Here is a 26,639-nt window from a genome sequence, read left to right as displayed (position 1 = left end):
TGGGACAGTAAAATTAAAACACAGCGGTATCATTCATGTCACAAATGTTTGATAACTTATTTCAATGTTAATAAAACTTTGTCGAAATGCTTAGAGCAAACACGGTGCTGTTTTTTCCAATGCCAATTGGGACGAGCTATGGCAACGATCCATTTTTGCCTCATAGCATCATCTGTGGGGAATCTGCAATGAAACACATTGTGTGAAACACACTATGAAAATCAGATAGTTTCCTCGACCCCAGCCTTCGCGCACGGTTTCTAAGTGGCTTTTACCACTACACCACCGTATATTGAAAGTAAAAGGCAATTTATGCAAAATAGTAAACTACAATATACTAACATCTACTTATGTTATCTACAGAATATGCAGCACAACACTATTGAACACGACTACGTAAATTGGTAAAAATGAAAAATACTTAATAATGACTGGATCGAATGGCCAACAGCAGATTATAATATGACAATGGCATAATAAAGTATAATTAATAACACTTTTTGCACTTATGTACAGGGTTTATGCAAATATATTAGGTTTTTTGTTTACTCACCGATGGAAGCTGATCATTTCAGTTTCATTTTCTTTACGAGAAGAATTAGATTTACACCCCACAATAACGCAGGCCATTGCTTGTTCCTAGGGCTATATTTTACTTAAACGGAACTGTGTATTTATTAAAATTAACAACAAAAATATTATACAACATGTAGCCACTTTTGAAAAGCACGCGCTGAAGTATAACGTAACTAAATTGTGTAGGCGCGTTTTTGACATTGTTTTGAGATTGGCAAGTTGGAACATTAGATATTTTATTTGCTTTTTAATTCGGAATCATAAAGATGACCAAAGGTAACCATTTGATTATTTTAAAGTGTATGCAAGCCGACCTTAGCAACATAATATTTGTCTCGTTCTTTTCGACGGTTTTGGTCTATTTGAAAAAATAGGATAAGTATATGAGGATAATTTAGATTCCTTCTATGCTTGTTCTTGTTCTGAGGGAACATTTGACATTTTTTTTTCTCTCTCTGGCAAGGCGCGGTTTATTTGACATTTAATTTGCTTTTTAATTCGGCATCATAAAGATGACCAAAGGTAACCATTTGATTATTTTAAAGTGTACGCAAGCCGACCTTAGCAACATAATATTTGTCTCGTTCTTTTCGACGGTTTTGGCCTATTTGAAAAAATAGGATAAGTATATGAGGGTAATTTAGATTCCTTCTATGCTTGTCATTGTTCTGAGTACTACAGATAGGAGTGTTGCCAGTATCCGATTTCAAAAATATACTAAAAAGTGCCATGTAAACACATTTAATCGACAGACTATATTTTGACGGTTGAAAGGCTAATTGACTTATCCAACATTTTTTGCGAAACTGCGTTTCATACATATAAGAACTTTTTTCTATGTTTTTTAAAGCTTATGTATGATGTGGAAGTATGGTTTTTATACTTTTGCGCCTTACATATGGAATCTAAAAAAAAAAATTTTTACGTGACAATATCGTCAATCAGGGGGCCTAGACAAAAGCCAAGCGTGACGTTAACCGTACTCGCTAATGCCTAATCGTAAAACGCTAACGCTTAAACGTCAACGTAACTAAATCGGTAGACAAAGTACACATTGTACGCTAGCCGCCCATTCCGCACGTTTACACGCTTAGTCGCGCCGAATTCTATTAGTTAGTCTATGGTATAGCGTGAGAGATTGTCAAATGCAATCGTCCATCTTTGTAATTTGCATTTTCGGCGCGAGATTGCCAGATTTGGAATCTCGAGTACCTATATACAAGCTATGCAAAATGTGGTTTTGTGGTATAAAGCTGTACTTTTATGAATATTGTTGTATACCTAAATATAAATAATAAAATAATAATAAATAAATTGAAAATATAAGCATAATAAAATTGTTACACTCTGTAGGTGGAAATGGTATTTTTTGTTGTTGTTTTGTAATGCTTTCTTATAAAGCATTTATGCACAGGTATTATAATACTTTTTCAAATGAGAACTTTCTTTTTATTATTATTATGTATGGAAGATCATCACATAGACGTCTTCAATCAGACGAAAACATTATTTACTTAATCGAAAACGATTGTTAAATTCCAATTCCTGTAAAATTACAATTTTCTCCATTTCGCAGCGATATATTCTTGTTCGTCTCTGACAATGATATTTCGTTATTAGCGGCCCATAATAGTTTTAAACTATGCATAATGATGTAAAAAAAGAATATTTCACTAATTTTCCAGTTGACGAATACCGTAGCGTGAGGTCTACAACTGTTGATAAATAAAACGTGAATCGGTGACGCTAAATAGCAGTTTCAGTTGTCAAAAATGACACTTGTCTACCATTTGTATGTTACATTTCTCTATGGACTGTTTATTAGTCACGCTAACGTTAACGTTTCTTTCCGAATGCCGAATTGAAAATTTTTGTCTACTAATTTTTGCAGCAGTCACGTGACTTCTCTTCAGCATATGTCATTGTCATACATTTTGAACTTTCCGTAAGCGTGAACGCTAACAGAAAAGGGTTTTTGTCTAGACCCCCAGGCTTGCTAATTTAAGGCTTTTAGCCCTAAATTTAGGGCTAAAATAATAAAATAAGTGTAGTGGGCTTTTTTCAGGGCCCAAAAAATTTTTGGGCTATTTTTAGAGCCATAAAAATGTTTTCATATATTACTATTTGACTGAACAAAAAACGATTAAAAGCGCAAAACGTTCAAATTTTTCTACAAAGCATAATCCAATAATTCCAAACACACCTCACTCACTATCCACGTTTACTCAGAACATTGCTTGTCATTGTTCTGAGACGCTGTATTATAATTCTCTTTGACCCTCACAACTATAGGCATGGTTTCGGCCTTTAAATTTTAATAAAACATGGAATTTATTTCAAGTATACTCTAAACAAACACATTGGGTATACACTACCATACAAAATAACATTGACAGTACAGGGCTTATCTTGAGGTTTTTGTATTTGCATTTAGGGCTATTTGGGGATATTTTATCGTGACTTTAGGGCTATTTTTTTGGAGTCGGTAACCCTGTCGTCAATAATTGTCAGTATAAAATGTAAACAAAATCAATGAGCGTTTCGTTTAGAACTATATGTACGTCTTATACATACTACGCAAATAAAAACAATCTCAATGCAGAATCACGATTCTGTCCATCTTAGAAGTATTAAATATTTAGTATTACAGTTTGTTTAAATCACAGTCCAAAAATAAAAATATGTCTGATCCTACAATTCAAACGTTTTGCTGTCATCATACTGGAAATAGGGCTGATTTGGCTGTGAGAATAATGGATGAATTTAATACAGATTCCTATAACATAGTCTGCTTAGTTTCTTCTACGGTTGGAATTTTAGGTGCATTATATCAGGTATTTACCAATTAATCTGATGATTTTGAATACAACATGGTACTTTATAAAAAAAAAACCTTAATTGAAAAATTTCTTCTACCTATTTTTCGGCAGTGTGAAATCATGCATAAGTGTGTTATTAATAAAATTATTCTTGTGTTATTTACTAATCTTTAGTATTCCATTTTTATAAAAACAATAATCTATTAAAATGCCAGTTACTTGTATTTTTGATATTAAGATTGAGTGGCATAAACTAATCTGCCCAATTATTTTAGATTTTTCCAGATCTAACTAATCAAGGCGGAGGCTCAACTACAAATCGTGGCCGTCATATCATTATGTGGTTAGCTGTGGCAGATTTGTTTGCTTCATCTGGTAATGTATACTATTCGTTTTCATTTGATAAGTTTTTCTGTAGCATAATATAGGGATTCAGAATGTCAATAAGTAAATATTTGCATTTTGCATTAAATTTTTTTTACTTCCTTTATGTAATAGCTGCATGAATGGTCGCATAACCAAGGAAATCTCAGTTTGAGAATCATTTTGATTTGTTGGGACTGGATCACATTGAGGGGATTGCTATCAGGTAAGAAGCCTGTATAAATGAATTTAAGTCCTTTTTGCAATACACACACACTTACAACTTTTTATCTCCAATGGAGTATAGGCAAAGATGCAACTTTTTATGCTATCCCGTGATATCATAAACGGTCAATCTGATGCCGTAATGGACTCTAAAAACTGACTAACTTCCTGTCTCCAACAAGCAACTGATTAATTTTTAAGAAGAAAAACCCAGTTGCAATTATTTTGCGTACCATGCACAATTACAGCTATGCCATGGAGGCAGTCAGAAGGACACAAGTAGTCATGTTGTAGAGTGGAATTGATAGTTTTGGGGAACTGCATCACAGTTAATGGGTTTTACCATGACAGATTATGTTAGAAGAATTGTCCAGGCATCTCACATCTGCTATTTTAGTAGTATTAGGTGGTGATCCAATCCACCAGCTTATCTTTATATCTTGTGTATGAAGCTCAGAATTTAACACTCATAAAAAGTGCTGTTTTGCCAGTACTTTATTATTACATATTTTTGTTGTTACTTTATTTATAATAGCCAGTACACAACTTAACACATTTGCATTGCTACCGCTGTATCAGTGATATGGGGCCCACAAGCTTTGGGCTCCCTGTTGGCTTATACTTACATTAAGGTAAGTGGGTGCCCAAAAGTTTGTACTGCCCTGAAGAGCCCCCAATAAATTTAGATATAGGTCCCTTTATGGCTAGCCACTCTACTGAGTTAACACTCTACATTGTGGTTAGTGATTTTGCACCTATTATACTGTTCTCATAAACGAAGTATTTAGCACTAATGTAAACTAAATACCACTTTGCATAAACAAACAACTCATTTGATTCATGAAGACCTAAATGTTGATTAAAATTTGGTTTTTAATTTATGCCAGTTTCACTTCCTGTTCTATTCATAAGATTACATTGACATTTAAATATTTATTTAAGTTGAGTAGTTGTGCTCCTATTATTATTATGTAAATATTTATGCTTATACCCACAATCCTTCCTTTTTTTCTAACATCCTTTTTCTCTAAGAATTTTCATAAGGCATTGATCAATTATTGCATTGACATTTTAAGCTTTGAAGAAAATAAATCTGTAATTTAATTTATTATTACTTTTAAATTTCTATATTATGCATATTACAAAGACTTGTCATGAATATTATGTGTTATAATTTTTTGATGATGATGCAATGTCGAGTAAGGGGCCGTTCAAGTATTAACGCAATTTGGGTGTAGGGGGTCTTGTAAAACGTTACATTGCGTTATAGGGGGGGGGGGGGGGGTGTCTCGTACAAAGCGTTTTGTTACATTGGTTTGTTTATTTTAAAACAATAACCGAAGTATTTAGTAATCTTCCGGTATTTTGCGTAAAATAATTGTGAATATTGCAAAAAAAATGTCACTTAACTTTTGGAGGGGGGGGGGCGTACAGGGTAACGTTGCGGCGTGCGCGCGCGGCGCGTTTACGTTGGGGTAAAAAATTGCGTTACGTAATATTTGAACGGCCCCTAATACAGTACCTTGCTTATCTATGTTTATTTTCTTCAAAAGATGTTATGTCATAAAGGGTATTCAACAAGAAATTATGTCACAGGTACATACAACGTAACACAGAAAGAATTACCAAAATCCAGTAATATTCAGTGAGTTAAAACTTTTGAAATTCGGCAGATGGGGTGTAAAGATCCGCCCTGTGGAATGGGGGCGTTTGGAGAATTCCACCACGGTATCCCCTGCCTGTCGTAAAAGGCGACTAATAGGGGCCATCGGGGGGTCGTCGGCGGGCGGCTGGGGCCGTCCGCCCTTAGTGTACGTTGTGCACATCTCGCACATTGTGATGACCCCGAGATGGACGGCAGCGTGGAAGGTAGGCCTCATGCTGCCGTTGACGCCGAGAGCGTCTCTTGGTTACGCGGGGGCTTCTGAGCCCCCATAGGAGACGGGCCGCAACAGGGCAGGCACCGCGCAGGGACGACTGCGGACGAAAACTTAAACATTTCAGTCAGAGGAAGCCCACAGTCGTCCCTAATGCGCCGAAGACGGCCACCGCGGAGTTTTAGTTGGTATGCCGTGCGTGTATATAGGTTAGGGACTCGGCCCGGCGGTCACCCGAAGGTCAAGATCAAATCCGGGGGGCTCAACGCCGGGCCGTAAGGCACGGTGACCCCAACATAACCGCTCAGTCGCCCCCCATGAAGGCTGGGCGGTAGTCATAAGGCACTTTCTCCGCGACAACAAAAAAAAAAAAAAAAAAAAAAAAAAAAAGATATACTTAGATAAAAGCGCATGAGTAAATTAAATAAAAAAGTGTATTTGTTAGTCCTTTAAATATGTTACCCTCATTGTTTAATTCACTTTTTAGCCACGGCGTTTTGCTCTTGAGAATCGTTTTGACTCTCAGATCTTGTACATGGGAGAAATCGAAATGCTTTAAAAAAAGATACAACTTCATTTTCTATATGTGTATGCTAGTAACTGGACTGGGCCGCTAGCCGGGGCCTAGGGAGCCTTTGGGTAACGTGGCCATTGACTGTAACAAGGTTTATATTTTCCTAACATCATGTATTTGTTGCAGGTGTTTTGGTACGCTCATCATTATGGTTAAGATATAAAAGTATAATGCCTATGCCGGATGATGACGTCAGTGTCCTATTTTGTAGTATTATATCTGTAAGTTCCAATTGCATTGAACCAGTAAATTTGTCGTTATCTTATCTCCTAGATCTACAAAAATGTTGAATTCTTTTAGGCTTGGACACAATACTTCTACACAGCAACTTGGTTGTGGACTTTGTTTTACGCAATAGACACTTGGCTCACTATCAAAAGACGGGACTCCCACCCGATTTTATACCATTCTTTTGCCTGGGTATTGCCAGTAGCCACCACAGGCATTGGTCTTTCAATATTATACATTCCAAATGCTACGTTAGTATTCTTATAATTTATGTGTTAAGTATTAGATAATCAGAGCTTTCTAATGTAAATTTAGTTAAGTATTTGTATTCACAGAGAAATAATTACTATAATGTTAAAGATTAGTGATTGTTTACGCGAATATGTCATATCTTTTACTTTCTATTTCTTTACGTAATCTATACGACATATTCGCCAGTACGCGTCGCCGTTTAATTGCCGACCTAACCTTCCTACAGTCATGGGAATAACGAATACGATATTTGTAGTAGACTGTCTATAATGTTTAAAGATATTTTAATTTATTTATTTATTTCAGGGTCAGAAAGCATGTATAAAAATTCATTTAATTTATATAAAATTAAATTACAATGACATAAGATAAGCATAATAGGAAGTAACATACCATTTTTATACAAAAAATATACAGTAATAAAATTGCAATACCAAATCTTTTTTTAGAAGCATTAAGACTATCGGTTCATCTGTAGTCAGCTGTTAAAGTACCTAGTACACCTCCCTTCTTAGTGATTAGAAAACAAAACGTTGTTTCTTTGTGTATATTAAGTACTAATACTGTTATATAGATATGTAAGTAGGTACTTATATCTTTCCCGCAGTTTTTAATAATTACTTATTGTAAAAAAATTAAAATAATAATAAATATACTTCCTACCTACCTACCTATTTATCTATTCTTTTTTAATGTATAGTAGTGTACAAAAATGTAAATGTATTGTCAAAATAGCTAAATTGTGAAAGTCAAGTTGTGTCAAGAGTGCGTAATATGTGTAACATGCAAAAAATCATTTAAAATTTCAGGTGTCATAACTTGCCATCGGTTACCAGTGCTCTGTACAAAATTCTACCAAACTACTGCGCTACATATGTGCCAATCGGGATTGTCATGATAGTAAATCCTTGTATGTACGTTCTTTCTAGTAGAAATGTAGAAATGGCAGTTGCGCTACCACACGCCCAGGTAACAATTTTGATAATGCGATAATACCAGCTCAGTTATATACAGTCCCGCTCCTGAGCACCGGCCTCCTTTACTTCTCAGAGGGTTTAGGCCCTAGTATGGCCATAACAGCTATGCGCCACAATTAACGTATTTGGCAGTAACCTGTACAAAGTTACGTCAAAAAAACTTTATTTATGTAGGTACATATAATATTGCCATTTTGTATTTCCAGTTTACAAGCAAGGAAAGGCGAGTTGTGGATGCATTAAGACTGAAATTTTTCTTTATAAACATGGTTTTTTACATGTGCTGGTTACCAAATCTTATAAATGGTTTATTGTTATGGACCATGTGGTTTAATATGCCAGTAAAAGTTATTATTAGCATTTGGTACATAATGGTCAGTATCGAAAAATCCAGTATATTTTTTTTTACTTTTGTGCAAGTTTTTCATGTAGGAAATGCATTTTATTTTTGTTTCAGGCCCTAATGAATCCTATGCAAGCTTTACTTAATGCTTTAGTTTATAGGAAATGGAATTCAACAAGGTATAGATTTATTACTACATACACCAAGGAAGATCAAAAAGAATTTCATTTTTATGATGAACAATCACCTTTGTTAGGTTCAGAGCCTCCAAGACTGCAGCTATCACCAACACCAACTGGCATAAATAATTATGCAACTTTGTAATAACTTATTTACCCGATGTTATAATGTATCCTTTGAATGTACCTTTTTTATTAAATATATTATTCTTATATACAATTATATTTTATATTTATTCTTAGTACTTTGCCTGGTAGTTTTCAAAGGCAAATCTCTGGATCAATGGATCCATAGCATGTCCCGTAAATCTATTTCTATGAGGAACCTACAGGAACCCTAACTATTATGTATTGTGTTTGTTTTATTACTTTGGCGGTTTATGACCTAAAAGTAACTAGTTTAGTTTTATGAAACTCAAATTCGTATTCATATCGTCTATTTTTCAATAAGATTATTTTAATAGAATGCCCACAAGGTTTTTGAATTCATCGCTGAATTAATAACGTTTATGTATGTATTTTTTAAACATAAGTAATGCTACAATTTATGGCAACAACATGTTTACATGTCTGCTATCTGTTAATTAAATTTCTTCATGTCACTTAGACTACCGAATATCATGTGTCTTGTATTAAACAACAAGAAGAATTTTAATAATCCGACCACCTCCCGACACAAAAATAACATGACATATCTTAAACATATAAAATTTGTTTGCTTTTCCTTTAATTTCAGTAGTTTCATTGGTAGCAATTTATTAATTGCTTTGGTAGCAATTTACATTAGGCATCACCATCAAAATTAAATTACGGATTTCATTTTATATTTAAAGGCCGTATAATTTTCCTATAATATTAGCCTTATTATTTTTTTTATGGTTTTTGAAGGCGGTTTTATTCACGTTGGTACATAGGCACCTACTTATGTTAAAAGTTTTTATTCTTTGCTTTTTGATCAGAAATAATGGGTTTATAGAATACAATACAAATAAATATTTCAAGCCTGTAGGATTTTGAGGAGTGCCCTTCCGCGATTTCGAATTTTAAGATTTTGAGATTCGAGTCCCATACCAATCAAAACTATAATAGTACAAATACAAATGAAATTAAAATGCAACCAATTCGAAACTATACTTACGTACTTACTTCAACGCAAAAAGTTTTTTTAAAATCATTCACAATTTACGGGGAAATTGGTGAAAATAAATAAAAAAAAAACTGGACAAGTGCGAGTAGGACTCGCGCACAGACCGGTTCCGTACAAACTACCTTATTTGCTTATTATTAAATTTATATTAACGATTGTAGGTTTTCCTTTCCATTTGCTGTTAGACATTGTTCCTTGCTAAATTTCATGATTCAAGCTCAGCGGGAAGTACCCTATAGATTTTTCATATGGGCATGGCATAGTGGGCCACTATGCCATGCCCATATGAAAAATCTATAGGGTGCAGTGGGGCCACTATTAGTGGCCCCACTGCACCCGATGATAAGTGGAGTGGGGTCCGATAGACTGTCGCCTGACGAGAGATGATTACCCCTTGGCCGTCGAAACAATGATGCCGGCCTGTAAAAACCGAATATACACACGCTGATTCCGGAACGCGATACACTTATGTCGGCCATTAAGGCGGGTATTAACAGCTTGTGTGCGGTGGTCGCTAACCGGGCGGATATAAAATATATTATGCAACACTTAGATGCAACACATATCTGTTGACCGCGTTGACTTATAAGTTTCTTTTTTCACAGCTGACAGAGACTTTATATTTTCAACTCTAAACCTCTATGGGTTCCTGCGATAAAGGGTCTTGATATACAAACTGGTACATAAACATAAAAGTGATTCTATGAAAGATCTTTTAGAGGTACAGAATCTAAAAAAATGACATATAGTCAAATATAGAACCTCCTTCTTTTTTGAAGTCGATCAATAAATACGTTTACATGTCTTGATTAAGACTATAATTCTGGAACAACTTCCAATTTTCAGGTCACCAACCTAAGCAACCTTAGCTACAAGTTTACAGTTCTCTTCTATGTAGAGATTTACTTACTTAACACACTCCAGGAAGATGGGTTAAAGCAAAGTACTCAACTTATTTTCAACTTGTATTTAAACTATAGGTTAATTTACAAAATATATGTGTATATCTGTTAAGCTATTAACTTAATTTATAAATCATCATGGTCATTGTCCGGTGGGGCCATGGTTAAATCTGTCACATCTTTCACTATCATATGTGCAACTTGCCAAGCCATTTCTTCCTCTACTTTTGATGTGTTAGTTGGCACAAAGCGACTTACCATCTTTTTGAATATAGATTCCTTTCTGTCTGGGTCTGGCTCCAGTTTAGACTCAAACCTTCCAAGGCTATTCACTCGTCCCAGGCTCAATCCATCGTGTCTTTGCCTTTGCCACAATGAGTCCGCATTATAAAGCTGATTAGAGTCTATTGTCATGTCAGGTACAGAGTGATTTCTTTTCTTTTTTCTAAACACAGGATCACCCATTGCAAGTAGTGTATTTTGTGTGCTAATGCTATATTCACTACTACAATCTGATTGTGACCTTTGATTTGTAGACCATCTTTGGTCAACTGAATGAATCATTTCTGAGAGATACTTATAGTATAACTCAGATTCTAGAAATGTTTTAACGTATTGTGTTAATGTTTTAAAGATAAATTGGAATGGTATATCAAAACATGTATTAAGAGGTCCCCCTTCTCTACATATCTCACTTTCTATTTGAAGTCTAGTCTCCGCTGGAAAACTAATAGGACTTGTTGCTTGAAGGGAAAAATACTTATCATAAATAACAATAGCATCCGCCTGCATTTGGTCAGGATTTAATGCATTATCATTAATTGAATTATCTCTAAAATGTATAACAGCCATTAGAAACTCCAACAATACTCTACAAGATTCTTGCTCCAAATATTCAGTAAAGTAAAACAGTATTGTCTCATTATATAAAATATCTTTGAGATTTAGAGATCCACTGGTTAGTATGTCAATTTGTGCTTGAATATAGAGAGGACTGCCTACAAAGTCATTAAAATAATTATCCTGAATATGGCTATATAATTTTTCTTGAACAGGTTTAAAACAATCTTCTCTAATCAGACCCTCAGGATTACATATATTTGATATAACTAATTTCCTTATGCTATCTGGTAAGTCAAGCTGACATGGTGCTTCTAATGCAACATATTTTTTAAATAATTTCACTGATTCTTCTGATAAATCACTTCTGTTAACATTTTCACAAGACCTGTAAGCCTGTGAGTTTACACAATCAACTAAATTTTCACATGAACTTGTTGAACATTCCACTATCTTATTTGCATTATCTATATTATACATATTAGTATTTAGTGTCAAGTTTAAACTCTGGGTTGTGACCCTATTGTTTTGTTTGTCTGGTTTACATTTACAGTGTAAATCAAAGCTCTGAGTCCTGTTTAATTGTGAATGGTTGTTAATATCATTATTTGTGCCACTGTTTTTTACTAATGTTTCGAAGTTCTCCATGTCTTGCCAAGCTCTGACAAGTAATTGTTGTCCAATGGTCTGCATGAATTGGATAAAATATTTCAATGCCTTTTTTCCAACAAGTATGTCATGTAAACTTAAAGACAATTTAGATTTCTTCTCAAACATATTCAATGTCTCTGAAAGAATAATGAATTAAATAAAAAAAAATATCTAGGCCTAGATGATATCACAGTCGTATTGACAAAATTACAAACCTCCATTTTCATCCACTGATTGTGCATCCAGACTTCTTATTTCTGTATTGACAGGAGGATTTAATTCTGGAGGGCGCACAGGACAACCTGATTTGCCCTTTGCTGAAAATAATTACCAATTTAGTAATGCATAATACTCGTAGTAGTTGAATGAAAACAAATTATGACTAAAGTTTACCTGCACTTTTCCAAAACTTAATCATTTCTTTATAATTTGCAAATTTAGCGTTAGGAAAATATCAAATGTGCAAAGTAAAAGGTCGCCTATGCAAAATTACCGCATTGACCTTTAATCGTCATAATCGTAAACAATAATAACAATTTTTAAGAATTGTTTATGTATTTTGTTGCGTTTACGTTTACAATGAAACGTCAATGAAATGTCATATTTGACACTTGTGGCTAAAGTTATAGGTCATACTGCCAGGTTATAAAGTAAAATTACACAAATATTTTAACTACAGAAGTATGATACAAAATTACGATTTAAAGCAACGGGGATCCCCACGAAGACGGCCAATCACGTTTATGTTTTATAAAGCAATCAAAACTTTTTTTTAGAAATCTGTATTATTTTAAAATTATTTAATGCACAGATATGAAAAATCATGAAGATGTTAGTAATAGGTAGGACTGAGATCATTTGCTTATAGGTAGGGTAGTTACCCTATCTATGAGCTAAAAAGTGGAGCATCAGTTGGTGAAAAGAGAATTTTAACATAAGTTGGTGTATAGATGATCCACTTTTTAAATAGAGCTGTGCCGGTAAATGAAAATGAGCAAAAAAATATACTTATTATTATACCTAACACAGAGGATAGTTACCTACGGTAGAGCATAGTTCCTCATGTGCTTTTTTGGTGTATAAAATGTGTGTGCATTAGATGTGCTTACAAATTTTAAAATTTGATCTCTATAATATGTAGGTAAGTAATTTTATGTTATTAAAAAATTGTGCTTGTAATAAATGAAAAAAAATGGTCGCTTATTACTTTTGTAACAATGCTAATAAACAAAAAGCACTGACTGTACTAACTTTTTATAAATATTATATGAATGATATGTATAAAATTTGCAAAAAGATAGACCAAATTGGCGCCATGAATCGCTAGTGATTTACGGATTATTGTAGCGGGAAAGGCTTTTACACAGGCGAAGCCACGAGCAACGCTTAGTAGAAAATAGAAACATACCAGCTTAATAAAATTTTAGGGATCCGCAGTTCGTTTTCAACATTTACGAGATTTTCTATCCTTGAATTTCCAGCATCTCATTTTTTTGCTGGTATCATGTACCGATACCGGGCGCCTACTAGTTACTACCTACTATTCTTATGTGGCGTTAGACTTTTTGTTGTGTGTTATCTATAAGCACTATTATTTAGATACCTAAAGCTGAATAGTTCGTTAGTTTGAACGCGCTAATCTCAGAAACTACTTGTTCGACTGAAAAAAAATTTAGTGTTACATAGCCCTTTCATCGTGGAAGGCTATAAGGCTATATATCATCACGCTATGACCAATAGGACCGGAGCAGTAATGAAAATGTTGCAAAAACGGGGAAAATGTATTACTTTTGAGCCTTCGGAGCCGCGGGCAAGAGCTAATTAAAATAGACGTTAATAAGTCATGATCGTGGCGTGTATAGATTCCTATATGTATGTATGGATGGATTATACATCTTGCTTCGTGGGACCTTATATATTCTCTTTAGAAAATCGGTAATCTCCCGATTTCCAAAAGTAAGTATATAAGTACATTTTGGAATATCGCTAGGGCGGGACAGTATTTGAATAACTTGAAATTAAAATACATAATTGAAATACAAAACGCTATTATTTATTTATTAAATGACACACCAACAGTTAATGGACATGCTTAATTTAAATTACAACCTATATGGATGAGTCTACTCACTAATCACAGGTGTGAAACAGCATTTGTATAAGAATAACAACTATAAAATTAAAAGAATTTGAACAAAATTAAATCCAAATAAAAAAATCAATTAAGGATAACACACATAAACAACGAAACCATTGAAAAAATACTGAGATCTACAATAAAAAGAATATAAAAAAAACTACTTAAAACACATACGACACATCCAGCTTCAGTCACAAAGTTTCAGATAGGAATGATTGCATCATTTGTCTTTTGAAATAAAAAGTGGAACCCGGAAAGATATCCACGGATGAAGAACTCTGGATGTTATGGAAGGAACTTTGGATTCTATGAAGCGATGAGAAACGTTCCCTACCTTGGATCTTTGCCGGCGCGTACGGACGGTATACCTTACTATCAATGCAACTTGATCTGCAGTTAAGTTTAGGGATAAGTATTGAAATTTAGCTCGCCCAAAATAACATGTTTAATATTTGTATTTTCATCACTTCCTAAAAATTTAATTTGTAAATTAGTGTCCGAAATACCTTCCGCTGAGCTTTTTTATAGCAGATAGTAGTTATGGCTTCAAATGAAATTTTATTACTTAATGGGTGCGTTCTGTAGAAAATTATAATTATTAATTCCCCAACAAGGGGCGTTTGTGGGACAATATCTATATTTAAAATCATTTTATGAAAGGATATTTTTCTTTTACTGATTAATGTGCTGGACTGAATTACTTATTATTAATCTACTTACATTATCTAACATTTAACTGGATACCTATTGTAACTTGGATTATATATAAGTAGGTACATGTAAAAAATATTGGTTTTTAACCGACTTCAAAAAAAGGAAGAGGTTATCAATTCGACGTGAATATTTTTTTTTGTATGTCTGTTACCTCAGAACTGGCTCATTTATGAACCGATTTGCAAATTTTTTTATTCGTAAGTATTTCTCTCCAGATTGGTCCCATAAATTTTTTTTCAACATCGCTTCGGTAGTTTGGTTTTAAAATGAAAAAAACCAAAATAATTATGTCGTCCAAGAAAATCGAATCGCGAATTTAGCTTTCCTGTGACGTATTTAGTTATGTTTTTGTATTGAGTTTGGTTGACTGTACTTCTTACATACTTATACATATAGCATAACACCTTTCCCCTTTTCAGGGGTAGGCAGAGGTGTTACTTACATCACAGCGCGATAGTTGTACTGTGAGCCAAATATATCAGTTGTGTTTTTGCGTTAGGTATCCTTGAATCTTCTTCATATATATATATATATATATATATATATATATATATATATATATATATATATTATTATAATTATTTTTTAGTTTTGAGTGGTTTTTGAAGGCGGTTTAATTTTTTGTTGAAATTATTTCTATTTTTTTGCTTGCTTTAATTAGGCGCCGACTCCAAAATTGGTATCCAATATATACTTGTTATGTGAAATTATTTTTTGGTTTTGAAGGCGGTTTAATTTTTTTTTAAAATTATTTTTGTGTTTTATATTTCAAATAGACGAATAAAAAATATTTTGTAACTTGTTTATGTAATTAAAGCAATACAATATGTATTTTGCTCAGCACTGAATATCGTTTCGATATCAATCAAGTCTCAATCTGCACTCTACATAGATACATAACTTATAATACTAATCAATAAACAAATGTTTGTATTTTTATTTTCATAAAAAAATGCGTTATATTTATTTAAGTAAGTATATACACATAAGTAGGTATGTAGAGGCTGCGTAACGGCCCTTCCTACAATTAGCTATGTAAAACATTTTTTTGCAGTAATACTTCAATAGAACAATACTTAGTGACCTGGGGACTTATGTTAATACTACTTTTTATACTTAACGCTTTTCTGATTTAGTTACTTTATTTTGATATAGATTTTTTACCTATTAAGTAATAAGTAACCTAAATAATTCAATACTCAAAAGAAAAAAAATCTTTAATTGTTAGGGTTTAGTTAGGTACCTACTTATCTAGGTACGAAACAACTGTTTTTTTATTTAGATTCTGTAGACGAATAATAATTTTTTCAAAAATAGTTTTCGAGTCGGTTTGTACATGTGAACATCTCAATGAGGTACTGTTTTGTTTCAACCCATAAGTTCTATTCAGCTCGATTTACGTATCAACAAACACAAAGTAAGTTCTTTTACTGATCGTCGCAGCAATGAATTATATTAACTTGTAAACCAATAGGCAGTACTTTATTTTTGTAATTGTCTCTATCTGTATTTATACCTATTCACAAATTAAAGCAAAGTACTCAACTTTAATATACATAGTTCAAATATATTAAGTATAGATTTACTTAACTAATAATGTTCTTCCTGGTATGTATTAGATTGAACTACCCGATTTGTATCATGATTTTTTAAATCTACATAGCAGTGTTTCTTAACATTATTCCTTACTCATGCTGAGAACGTAGTGCATCGACAGAGGCTATCGACCTTCCCACAGTTACTTGAAATAACTGTTAAGCTGTTGAAAATAACTTCGTTCAAGCAAACAGCTCACAGGGCACCCGGTTCTTCGACTCGATCGCACATATTCGCTGGACTATATCGCAAAATTCAAATAACTATTTTGTGTTTTATAAAATAAAGAAATAAAATACTTCAATATGTACGTGCTAATATTATTAGCTCAATGTCTTCTTTGGGAATTAACATGTAGTTATACTACTTACGATCAGAGGCAAGACGGACCCTGGAATTTGGAAATTGACGTAAAAAATGTGAACATATTTGCTTTAATGAAGGGAAATAAAGAGGAATATGTGGTAAGTAGAACAACTTCATGCGAGGTGTTAATTTTGAACAAGTGTAGTGTTTAGTGAAAAAAAACCTCTATGTATGAAATATGACTGACACTTAACATAATAATGTTTAAAGAAGCGTTTACAATTTTGTTTTAGTGCTAGTGAACAGTATTATGATGATTTAAATAAGTTTTACGCAAAATTATATTAGGTAGGGAACAATGCTCTACAGTTGATAACTTTAAAAATAATTTGCATTCAATTTCGTTATAATTTGTCCAAGTGTTTTATTGATTTTGAAAGGGAATTCGTAACCTTGAAACAGCAAAAACGTACCTACATTTATTTAATTTTTCAAAGATAAAATTTAATTATTACATCAGTTCACGGCGGTCACTGCTCCAGGCCCCAGGCTCGTATCGCAGCAATACAGGCTTAGGGATGAATTTATTTGATGTTGTTTGTTCTCTTTTTATTGTATGGCCCACGTAATTGTCAATAATGCATTATGAATAACTAAAATAACTAAATAATGCAATAATTGAATTATGGATGGCGTACCCAATTGTATAATGTATTGCGTGGAGGCTTCGACTACCGCACTGAGGTTTTGGGTTAGAATTAAGGTTTAAGTTCGAGGATTCTGCTTTAAGGTTATAGCTTAAGGTCCATTTTTCATACATTTTGTTTCACCTTTAATCTGGGTAACTAAACAAGTATTGACAAGTAAAGAATTTAAATTCACGTCTAGTTAGTGATTAGTTCTCGCAGTTGAAAGAAAAACGTAAAAATAATTAATATGCATGGATATTTCGGCCTTTAAAATTTAATACGACGAAATTTTAAAGGCCTAAATAAGTATCCATGCATATTAATTATTTTTACGTTTTTCTTTCAACTGCGAGAACTAATCACTAACTAGACGTGAATTTAAATTCTTTACTTGTCAATACTTGTTTAGTTACCCAGATTAAAGGTGAAACAAAATGTATGAAAAATGGACCTTAAGCTATAACCTTAAGTTAAGACGGGAAAATATCCAAAAGATTCGGGAACTCGAGTAATCCGGTCAAAGGACCCCTGAACTGAAGTAACACGCATATTGACGCATATTATGTCAAGGAAAGTAATTTGCGCTTTTTCTGAGAATTTGCGGGCGACGTGCTGTCCGTATCATTAAATAATAATAATAGTTACTTCCCACTTATATTTTATCTTATTTTAAGAAATACTTTTATGTTACTTCTACAACACACTGTTTTAGTTTTATTATACATTGATATCTACGAGCTCGGCTTACATACTTACCTATTAACTTTTTTTTTATTATTATTTTTCATTACTTTTGAGGTGTAATTACTTTGTTAGTTAATACTGTACTAAGTACAGTACATAAGTAGTACCTTATTATGACTTCATTTGTTTCGACAGAATTTTGTTATTTCGACGGAGCATTTTTTAATTAAACTCTTTTATGATATTAAAAAGTGCGTTATTTTAATTTAATATGCAGATATGTAGATAAATTTACTTTTGTTTAAAAATTGAATCCTTTATATACTAGGTTTTACTGAAGCTTTCGCCCGCGTGAATTGTATAAAATAAGCATGTGCTAATAATCTGTGCTTTCCAAAATACTTAATTATTACTATTTACAGGGCATATCTAATTGTATGCTAAATATTCAAAACCGTTCCGCGGTCTAGGAGATTACTCCTAGTAGGTAGCTATTCAAACATATTCACTAGATTTCACATGTATAGTGTTAGGAATATCACAAAGTTTTTAAAAATTGTTTCTAATACTCGCATATGCTAGTTACTCGACTATTTGTTTATATTTACCATAGCAGAATTATATAAGGAACTAGCTTTGTGATGAAGTTTTCCGGGATAAAGGTCCCGCTATATATTTTCCCGGGATAGAAAGTAGCCTATAACCTTCCCAGGGTCTTACACTATCTCCATACCAAATTTTATCCGTTCAGTAGATTTTAAGAAAATTTATAACATACAGGCAGACAGCAACGGGGACTTTGTTTTATAATATGTACAGATACGTAAGTTTCGTTACATTTTAAAATTTCTCTGAAACCTTAGTTGTTATCTTAGGTTTTAGACAGGAATCTAATTTCTACCCTATAGGCTCGCTCCCTGTCACACCATTCGCATCATGGGACGGCATACGTATGGGGAATAGTTTTAGTACTAGTTGCGCCCACTACCACACCCATTTTTCGCTATTAAGCCGTGTATGTGTATGTGTTTATATGATAATTGCAGGAATACGATTACGCTTATGATTATTCGGAGATGACAATTAAGCCACCAAATGGCACGAAACCGAAACCAACAAATTCTACGACTACATCAACGGAAATTCCATCTGTAAATACGACAAATATGACGACTGAAAACTTTATTGATGTAAAAAAAAATAATACAGTTGTAGATGCTGAAGTGATAATGACAACTTTGCCTCTAAAAAATTACACACTAACCGGTGTGGATGTATCTCTTGAGGCAAATAGCACTACCGCTGTTCCTACAACTTTAGCTTTAAAAAATGATACTATAACCAGTGTGGACGCACCTTTCCAGGCAAATAAAACTGCCGCTGTTACTACTTCAATAACGAATTGCAAAAAAGGTTTCGTGCAAAATAGCAATGGAAACTGTGAGCTTGAAATGCAAGGTACCTCAAATGCGTGAGTACATTTTTTTTCACCCTAGCTATCGAAATTGTATTTTTTTTTATAAATAAGTACTTATACATTTTCTTGAGATTTGCGTTACATAATATCTTTAACGGATTATTTAATAAATGGTTGCTTAGCCCTCTAGTATATAATTTTTTTTTTTTAATAAGTATCGCCGACTAATACGCAGAGTGGTTCATTATCTTTAAAACACATCGTGTGACTTTCAGAGGAGGAAACCTCTGAAAAATTACGGAACCGCGCCTTCTTTAGCCAAGAGCTAAATTTTGCAACTGTCCCTGTACCACATGTGTGTATGAACTTGTAATTCCAGTAGATATTGCCAGTTAGGTGGAAAGGGTGGTGGCGTTTCTAGGCAAGCGTACGCCATGGAAATGATAATATCAAGGGGGCTTGTTAGAAAGACTAAGCTAAATGAATTCCAAGTTGTAGACGGAACTTTCACAGACTGTGTTAAATTGGGCTAAGGACAAAATAAAAAATGTTGCTTTGGGAAGGCACTTTTTGTTTTTTTTTAAAGCTTTTGTTTAACTTTGATTTTAAAGTTATCCTAGCTTAAAGTCACAAGACATTAGCTTAATATTTTACCACAACATGGTGAGGTTATTTTCTTGGTCAGGCTATAATTAATTTCTCGAATGTACTGCTTATATATAATCTATACTATGAGTGTTTAAAATTTTCCATTATTATGGAACTCATGAATTGAATTCTATCATCTCTCTCTCATATGTAGTCTACTATTTACTTACAAACAGTACTATTTGAAAAAGTAAATGGCTTTCATTAATAATCATACTGTTTGCAGGATTATGTTATTATAATTGCTTATAATTGTGCTGTTTGTAGGAACAGAAATGTAACAATTATAAACTTAATGTAGTTGGATATGTTGGTTGACAGTGTTTGCGATTACTGGTGCCTGAATTTTAATAACAAATTCTACATGTCCCACAATTTAAAACCTATGTTCACAAAAGTTTATTCATCAACAACATTCATGGATTATACACTTTTAAAATATAAAATAAACTATTTATTTAATATTAAAATGTGAATATGTATATTTTCAGGTTACGCAAACTGGTTAAACTATCACAAAAATTAAAATGGAGAAGAGCTAATCATCACACTAAAGAAGAATCTACATAATCTGTATACAATTACTATCATTGTTTATAGCTATTCATTAAAGATAATAAAACAAATTAAGACTTATGCTGATATAGAGATGGTTATGTAATAAAAAACATGAGTTTTAAATCTGTAAGGAATAATATAACTCTAAATAGGATCACTATTTATTAATAGTTAATAAAACAGTTTAATATTTATGGTTTATTAACATTTGATTTATTGTGGTTTATTAAACCAATTGACTTAGAACATTGAATTTATTTTAGTAAGTAAATTAAGCAAACTAAAAATGTATAATATCTAAACACATTTTCTATTTACAATAATCAAATACTTATTTTATGTGCAAAAATCTAAAAATCTTAACTTATTAAAGGTTTTTTTATGGAATGAGCAGTATTTTTTTTCTGCTGTTAAATTGAGACTGATATCACAATTTTCTATTTAAAGAATTGAAATAATTAAATATATTCATGATAATTAAAATATATTATAATACACATACAACAAAAATATGGAAGATGGTATAAAATAAATTGACTTAAAGTTTACAGAGGCAAAATAATAAAGGTACAAAAGCACCTATAGTGATGAACACTGGTATTAGGACAGAGCTTTCATCCATAGAATAAGGGTCAGGTTGTTTGGGCCCACTGGCACGTCTTGGTTTTGAGCTTTTTTCTTCTATTTCTTCTTTTGGTTCCTCTGTTTCATTTTCAGGCCACACTAAGGGAGGTAGTTTTGGGACTTCATCTATAGTACCTCTCATTACATACAAGGCGTTAATTTTAGGATTATCTCTGTAACCCTTAATAAACTCTACTTTAATTTTACCTCCCCGTATATCTGATTCCTCTTCATTGTAATACAATTTGCCGTTTTTAATTGAGTAAGGTATGTACTCATCATGTGCTACACCTCTGCCCACTTTGTCAAAAATATCTAGATCAGCCACAATAGTGTGGTCCCCATTCAAAACTACATCAAACACTTTCATGTTGGGAGCATTAAAATAAACTTCACTGAATTTCAAAACTAAGACATAATCGCCATCCTTATTTGCAGGTATATCGTACCCAAATGTGCTGTGGTGGTATCTCTCCGTCTGGTATAGTATTTCATCTTTAGGGTTAACTCGACCGATCATAACCAATTGTTTACCGTAATCTGAAGCGGTGCCGACTCTTCCTTGCAGAGAATCTTTTTCATAATGAATTCCGTATATGTCAGTGTGAGCAGGTCCACCAGCATTGATAGCATAAATAATTTCACCTAAACCAGTAGCTGTTTTTATGGTATAAAGTATGAAAATAAAAGTGTGAAGTGTTAGCCGCAACATCGTCATGGTTAATGTCACTAGTTAATTGTATATTATATTTTTTCACTTTAAATATCAACGCACCAACTAACAATTTTACTAGCACACACCGATACTGTCAAGGTTTCTCTTCGAAAATTAACTTGGATATTACCGGCATTACAAATCATAGCAGACTTTCAAAATGCCATAGAATGCCATGCCAACTAGTGACGTAGCGACAAAGAGAATTATTTCGCGTAGCGATGTGAATAAATTAATGTTACCGATTACAATAAAACTATAATGAAATCTGAAAAATTATCGATATACAAACATCGTTATTTGCAGTAAAAAAGAGTAATTTCTCTAAAAAAAATACGTATTGATATCATAGTTAATTTAAAATTATGTTCGAAGTATAATAAGGAGATATGGTTGAACGGATTAGATTTTAATTAAGTTTAGCACACCCATATTATATTATTTAACTTGCTCTAAGCAAATAGTATGTGATAGAGTTTTTTTTTATAAATAGCAACTCCAGCGATAGATTTAGACGATTTTTAATTTTCAGCGCCATCTATTTGATTCTCTTGCATATTTTTATGTGTTTAACATCAAAGATGGAATTATTATGTACTTTTTTCTTCCTCCATGACGCGTAGTCATACTAGAAATAAAAGATGCAATAGAAGACTCAAAAGAGAATATAAGCGGGTTGATTTTGTCACCATGTCGCGAGGGTATGAAGGGACATAACTTTTCATTATCATGTTTTTAAAAAATGACATGCTCACCGCTTTGGTTTACATTTGTTGATTACTAGATGACGCTGCTCGTAATATGTTAAACTGTTCTTCAAATATTATCATAAACTATTATTACTCTTATCTAATATACTTACACATAATAATATAAATTCAAAAGTTCCTAAGTCTGCCTGTATTTATTTTTTATTGTTTTGAATGACGAGACGAGCTTGCTGTTCGCCTGATGGTAAGCGTTACGCCCATAAACAGTAGAGACACCATCCAACATATTGAATTACATACTTACTTACAAAGTTTTTTTGGTGTTTCACTGTGCTCGCCATTCTAAGACATGAGTTGCTTGACCTTGACTTGTACCGACAAGATTGGCTACATCCTGAAGCGTGCTTCAATAAAACCTATTTCAAGCCACCTAAGAAGATTAAGTAGTCAATTTTTACCCCCTGTCAAGTGCCATATACCTCTGCAAGAACCGGTTGTATAAAAGATAGACTGCAACTGTGGCCTCTCTTGTATAGGACAAACAAAAAGAAATATAGGGATATTACCCGCGTAAAAGAACATACAGCTGACGTGAAACACCGACGCTCTACGAAGTCTGCAGTCGCTGAACATTCTGAAGGAGGCCCCAATCATTATTTGCGATTAGACAAGCCACAAATCCGTGCCAAAGAACACCGATTCCTGACTAGGATGATTCGCGAGGCTATTGAAATTAAAAAACACCCAAATTTCAATAGGGAAGATGGCTGGAAGCTTGCACAAGCCTGGGATCCTGTTCTACATTTAATTAAATCGGATCCTAAAAGACCGGCTGCCAGACCTCAAGACACTGTGAGCTCATTCTGCGTAGATCGGACCGTCAACAGCTAAAATTTAAAAAAGTTGTATACTTGAAAAATGTAGGTAGATATTGTAACTTTGACTTTACGGATGAACAACACCTCAGTCCCCCCGCATGAAGGCTGCAAGTCTTCGAAACGTCGGGAGAAAATAATAATATAAAAAACCGCGATAAAATCCGTGAAATAGTTTTTATTTCAATGTCTAACATTCGCGTAAACATAAGAAATCATTAGTATAGTCACTGTTGTGTTCCAGTTTAAATATTTTGTAATTCAAGGTGTTGGATGGTGTTTCTATTGTTAAAGGGTTAGGTATACAGGGAATATAAGTAAAGATTATGAATGAATCCCTCCTAGCCGAATCTCGCCCACGGCGACTAATCTCAACGGAGATCATGCGCAATACATAGGTGCATTGCTCAGTTCCTTCACTCTCATAGCGCGGTAGGAAGGCAATCCAACATGCCTGAGACAGCTTTTGGTGATGTGCCTGAGAATGATCAGGCGCAGGACTGTGCTTTCCGAGTCACGGGGATATCACACCGCCGAATTTCCGATTATGAGCTGCGACATAGTTATTTTTAAGATGTAAAAACCCAGTCACAATTATTTTTGGCCCTAGCCGATATTTGAACCCGGGACTTTAGTGCGGTAGACGTACTAGTACAGCGTACGCGTAGTTGTACGCCTACAAGATGTATGCCATGTTGTGATAACGTTGTAGTCTAAATATCTTCATTTGCGATTTAAACCGCACCGTTTTGTATTATAGTAATGGCTACTTACGATTAATACCTCAGGGTACAACCAAGACACGATAAGCAAACAATGGATGGCGAGACTAAACATTTCTATCTTTCATTAGGAACAATAGCATTTTGGCGAGTCATTAAACTGAGAAATCAAATGTTAGAATATAATAATATTATGATTAGCTGTGGTTCAGTAATGAAAATTTTATAAAGGAACTTCAACTATATTTAGAATTAGCCTTTTCCCGCAGCACTACCCACGTGATAAAGTTTTTTCGGGATTAATATTTTCCGCCACCGAGGCATAATAAAATTTATACACAGTGGTGGAAGTACCCAAATAAAAGGTACGTAAATGTGAATATTGTACATTCAGTTTTAACATTATAGGGCTTTATGGACAGTCCGTAGATTAATATCTAAAAAAAAACGTAATACATTGTCTTATATAAGTATGTACATGTTATATGCTAATATGAATTTGTGCCGTTTGAACGTTTCGGCTATATTTGGCTGTCTTTTTTCTTTTCTTATGTGCCAGTGTTGGCAGACGAGTTAGCGCCCGCCTGATGGTAAGCGGCCACCGCTGCTCATGACTCGGCGATGCCAGGGACACAGACAAGCCGCTGCCTACCGTAAGCACTATACTGTTTTTAAGCCTCGTTTGAAAAATGACAAACTTGCTTTCCATTAATACGCAATGATACGGCGCTTAAACGCGGAACACCTGAAGGACTTACTATCCTTTTTTTAAAAAAAACATCGAACTCGCCTCGTTGGTTTTGAGCAGAATAGGTATCACACGATGATCAAACTCTATTATTTCTTTCGCGTCGTTTGTTTTGCTCAGCTTACGCTTCATTGTTTGATTTATTTACTAAGATATTCAATATTTTTTATATCACTGTTCGTGTCACGTTTTGTATAGGAATATTTCTTATAAAATATGTTAATGAGATTACCAAACTATACTTTATGAAATCACAAGAATTGAATTGTACGAAATAGCGAAGCTTAAAGTGTGATTGAGGTCACCGCGTTGGGAGATTGACGAGGACCGTTACAGAATGTACCCTACGGAAAATTAATATTTCGTACTTTATTAACTTTTTTGTTTCTATAATTCAATGCAATTCAGTAAACCGTAAGTGTGGAATTGTATATGTTATATACTTACTAATCTTAAGAACCAAACTCATGAGTAATCTAAAATTTGTTGTACATTTCGATTTTAAACACTAAAAAAAATACTCAGAAATATTTTGTTAGGTTACGGAAGTCGATATGAAAGCCTCGTAAATCACTTATAATCGTAAAATATCATGTACCTGATCGGCCGGAGGACACGGTGGAGCATACGGTGGAGGTGTGCCCAGCTTGGGCTGAGCACCGCCGTGTTCTCACAACGGCCATCGGTGGCGGAGACCTCTCGCGTCGGGGCCTGGTAGAAGCCATGCTCCGGGGCGAGAGAGTGGGGACGCAGTCACCTCCTTCTGCGAGGACGTGATGCTCGCAAAGGAGGTGGCGGAACGGATACGGCGCCAAAGCGCCCAACGTCCCATCCGCCACGGCAGACGCACAAGACGCGGGCGTCGAACGTCCGCTGAGGATCGTCGGCCTCCGTAGGCGCGGACCGTCGGGTGACGAGCATTGGGTAGCTCGTCGCCCGAAACACCCCAACGGCTTCCGTGTGTACGGCGCGTAGTGTTCCACGCGCGCCTCGAAGAGCAGTGTCAGTGTGGATTTGCGGGGCCCTTTAGGGCCGGTGCCTGCCTAGGTCTCAATGCCACCGGATCTTGGACCTAGGCACATAGGCAAAGGATGGGAACACCGTAGGTTTTTAGTCAGTAAAAGTCTGACACGCCCTCCCGCCCATCCCAAGGCGGGAGATAGTCAACTGATGATTTAGCTACGTAAAAAAAAAAAAAAAAAAAAAAAATATATCATGTACCTATCTAATGGTTCACGAGGTCAACGTAAAAAATTGCAGTTTTTTTAATTATCTGGTATTGCGATTCTAAGGTACAATTATCGTTTAGAACAGTCGAAGTTACACAACCTTAATGTGTGGGTACAAACGTATTATAATTTGGGTGGTTGATGTTACAGATTAATAGAGATTGTACTTTTTTCTATCACTAATTTCTTTTAAACTTTAAATAAATCGAGGTTATTCAGTTTTATTATTAGGTATATATTATGCTGCTAAAGTTGTTTACTTGTCATAATAATTAATTATTATGACAAACATCATGTTATGTGTACAAGTA

General features: G+C 34.0%; 4 protein-coding genes across 4 annotated transcripts; 2 read left to right on the top strand and 2 right to left on the bottom strand.

The window, feature by feature from the left end:
* Positions 1 to 3,059: 3,059 nt before the first annotated feature.
* Positions 3,060 to 8,636, top strand: LOC115454335 (G-protein coupled receptor 143). The gene is made up of 7 exons (XM_030183080.2): positions 3,060 to 3,410; positions 3,671 to 3,770; positions 6,561 to 6,655; positions 6,735 to 6,913; positions 7,724 to 7,883; positions 8,098 to 8,265; positions 8,349 to 8,636. The coding sequence occupies exons 1-7, from the start codon at positions 3,258 to 3,260 to the stop codon at positions 8,556 to 8,558; spliced, it is 1,065 nt and encodes a 354-aa protein (XP_030038940.1). The 5' UTR covers positions 3,060 to 3,257; the 3' UTR covers positions 8,559 to 8,636.
* Positions 8,637 to 10,512: 1,876 nt separating this feature from the next.
* LOC115454326 (A-kinase anchor protein 10, mitochondrial) lies at positions 10,513 to 12,562 on the bottom strand. The gene is made up of 3 exons (XM_030183069.2): positions 12,347 to 12,562; positions 12,169 to 12,270; positions 10,513 to 12,090 (listed from the first exon to the last, which is right to left on the bottom strand). The coding sequence occupies exons 1-3, from the start codon at positions 12,369 to 12,371 to the stop codon at positions 10,589 to 10,591; spliced, it is 1,629 nt and encodes a 542-aa protein (XP_030038929.1). The 5' UTR covers positions 12,372 to 12,562; the 3' UTR covers positions 10,513 to 10,588.
* A 3,941-nt stretch (positions 12,563 to 16,503) lies between these two features.
* Positions 16,504 to 20,951, top strand: LOC115454425. The gene is made up of 3 exons (XM_030183167.2): positions 16,504 to 16,867; positions 19,129 to 19,553; positions 20,639 to 20,951. The coding sequence occupies exons 1-3, from the start codon at positions 16,709 to 16,711 to the stop codon at positions 20,715 to 20,717; spliced, it is 663 nt and encodes a 220-aa protein (XP_030039027.1). The 5' UTR covers positions 16,504 to 16,708; the 3' UTR covers positions 20,718 to 20,951.
* On the bottom strand, positions 20,896 to 22,252 carry LOC115454416 (malectin-B). The gene has a single exon (XM_030183156.2). The coding sequence runs from the start codon at positions 22,045 to 22,047 to the stop codon at positions 21,244 to 21,246; it is 804 nt and encodes a 267-aa protein (XP_030039016.1). The 5' UTR covers positions 22,048 to 22,252; the 3' UTR covers positions 20,896 to 21,243.
* Positions 22,253 to 26,639: the final 4,387 nt, after the last annotated feature.

The sequence above is a fragment of the Manduca sexta genome, chromosome 17, assembly GCF_014839805.1.
Source record: "Manduca sexta isolate Smith_Timp_Sample1 chromosome 17, JHU_Msex_v1.0, whole genome shotgun sequence".
NCBI classification, from domain to species: domain Eukaryota; kingdom Metazoa; phylum Arthropoda; class Insecta; order Lepidoptera; family Sphingidae; genus Manduca; species Manduca sexta.
Note: the sequence above shows the minus strand (reverse complement) of the source record. Positions and strands in the feature narration are given on the sequence as shown.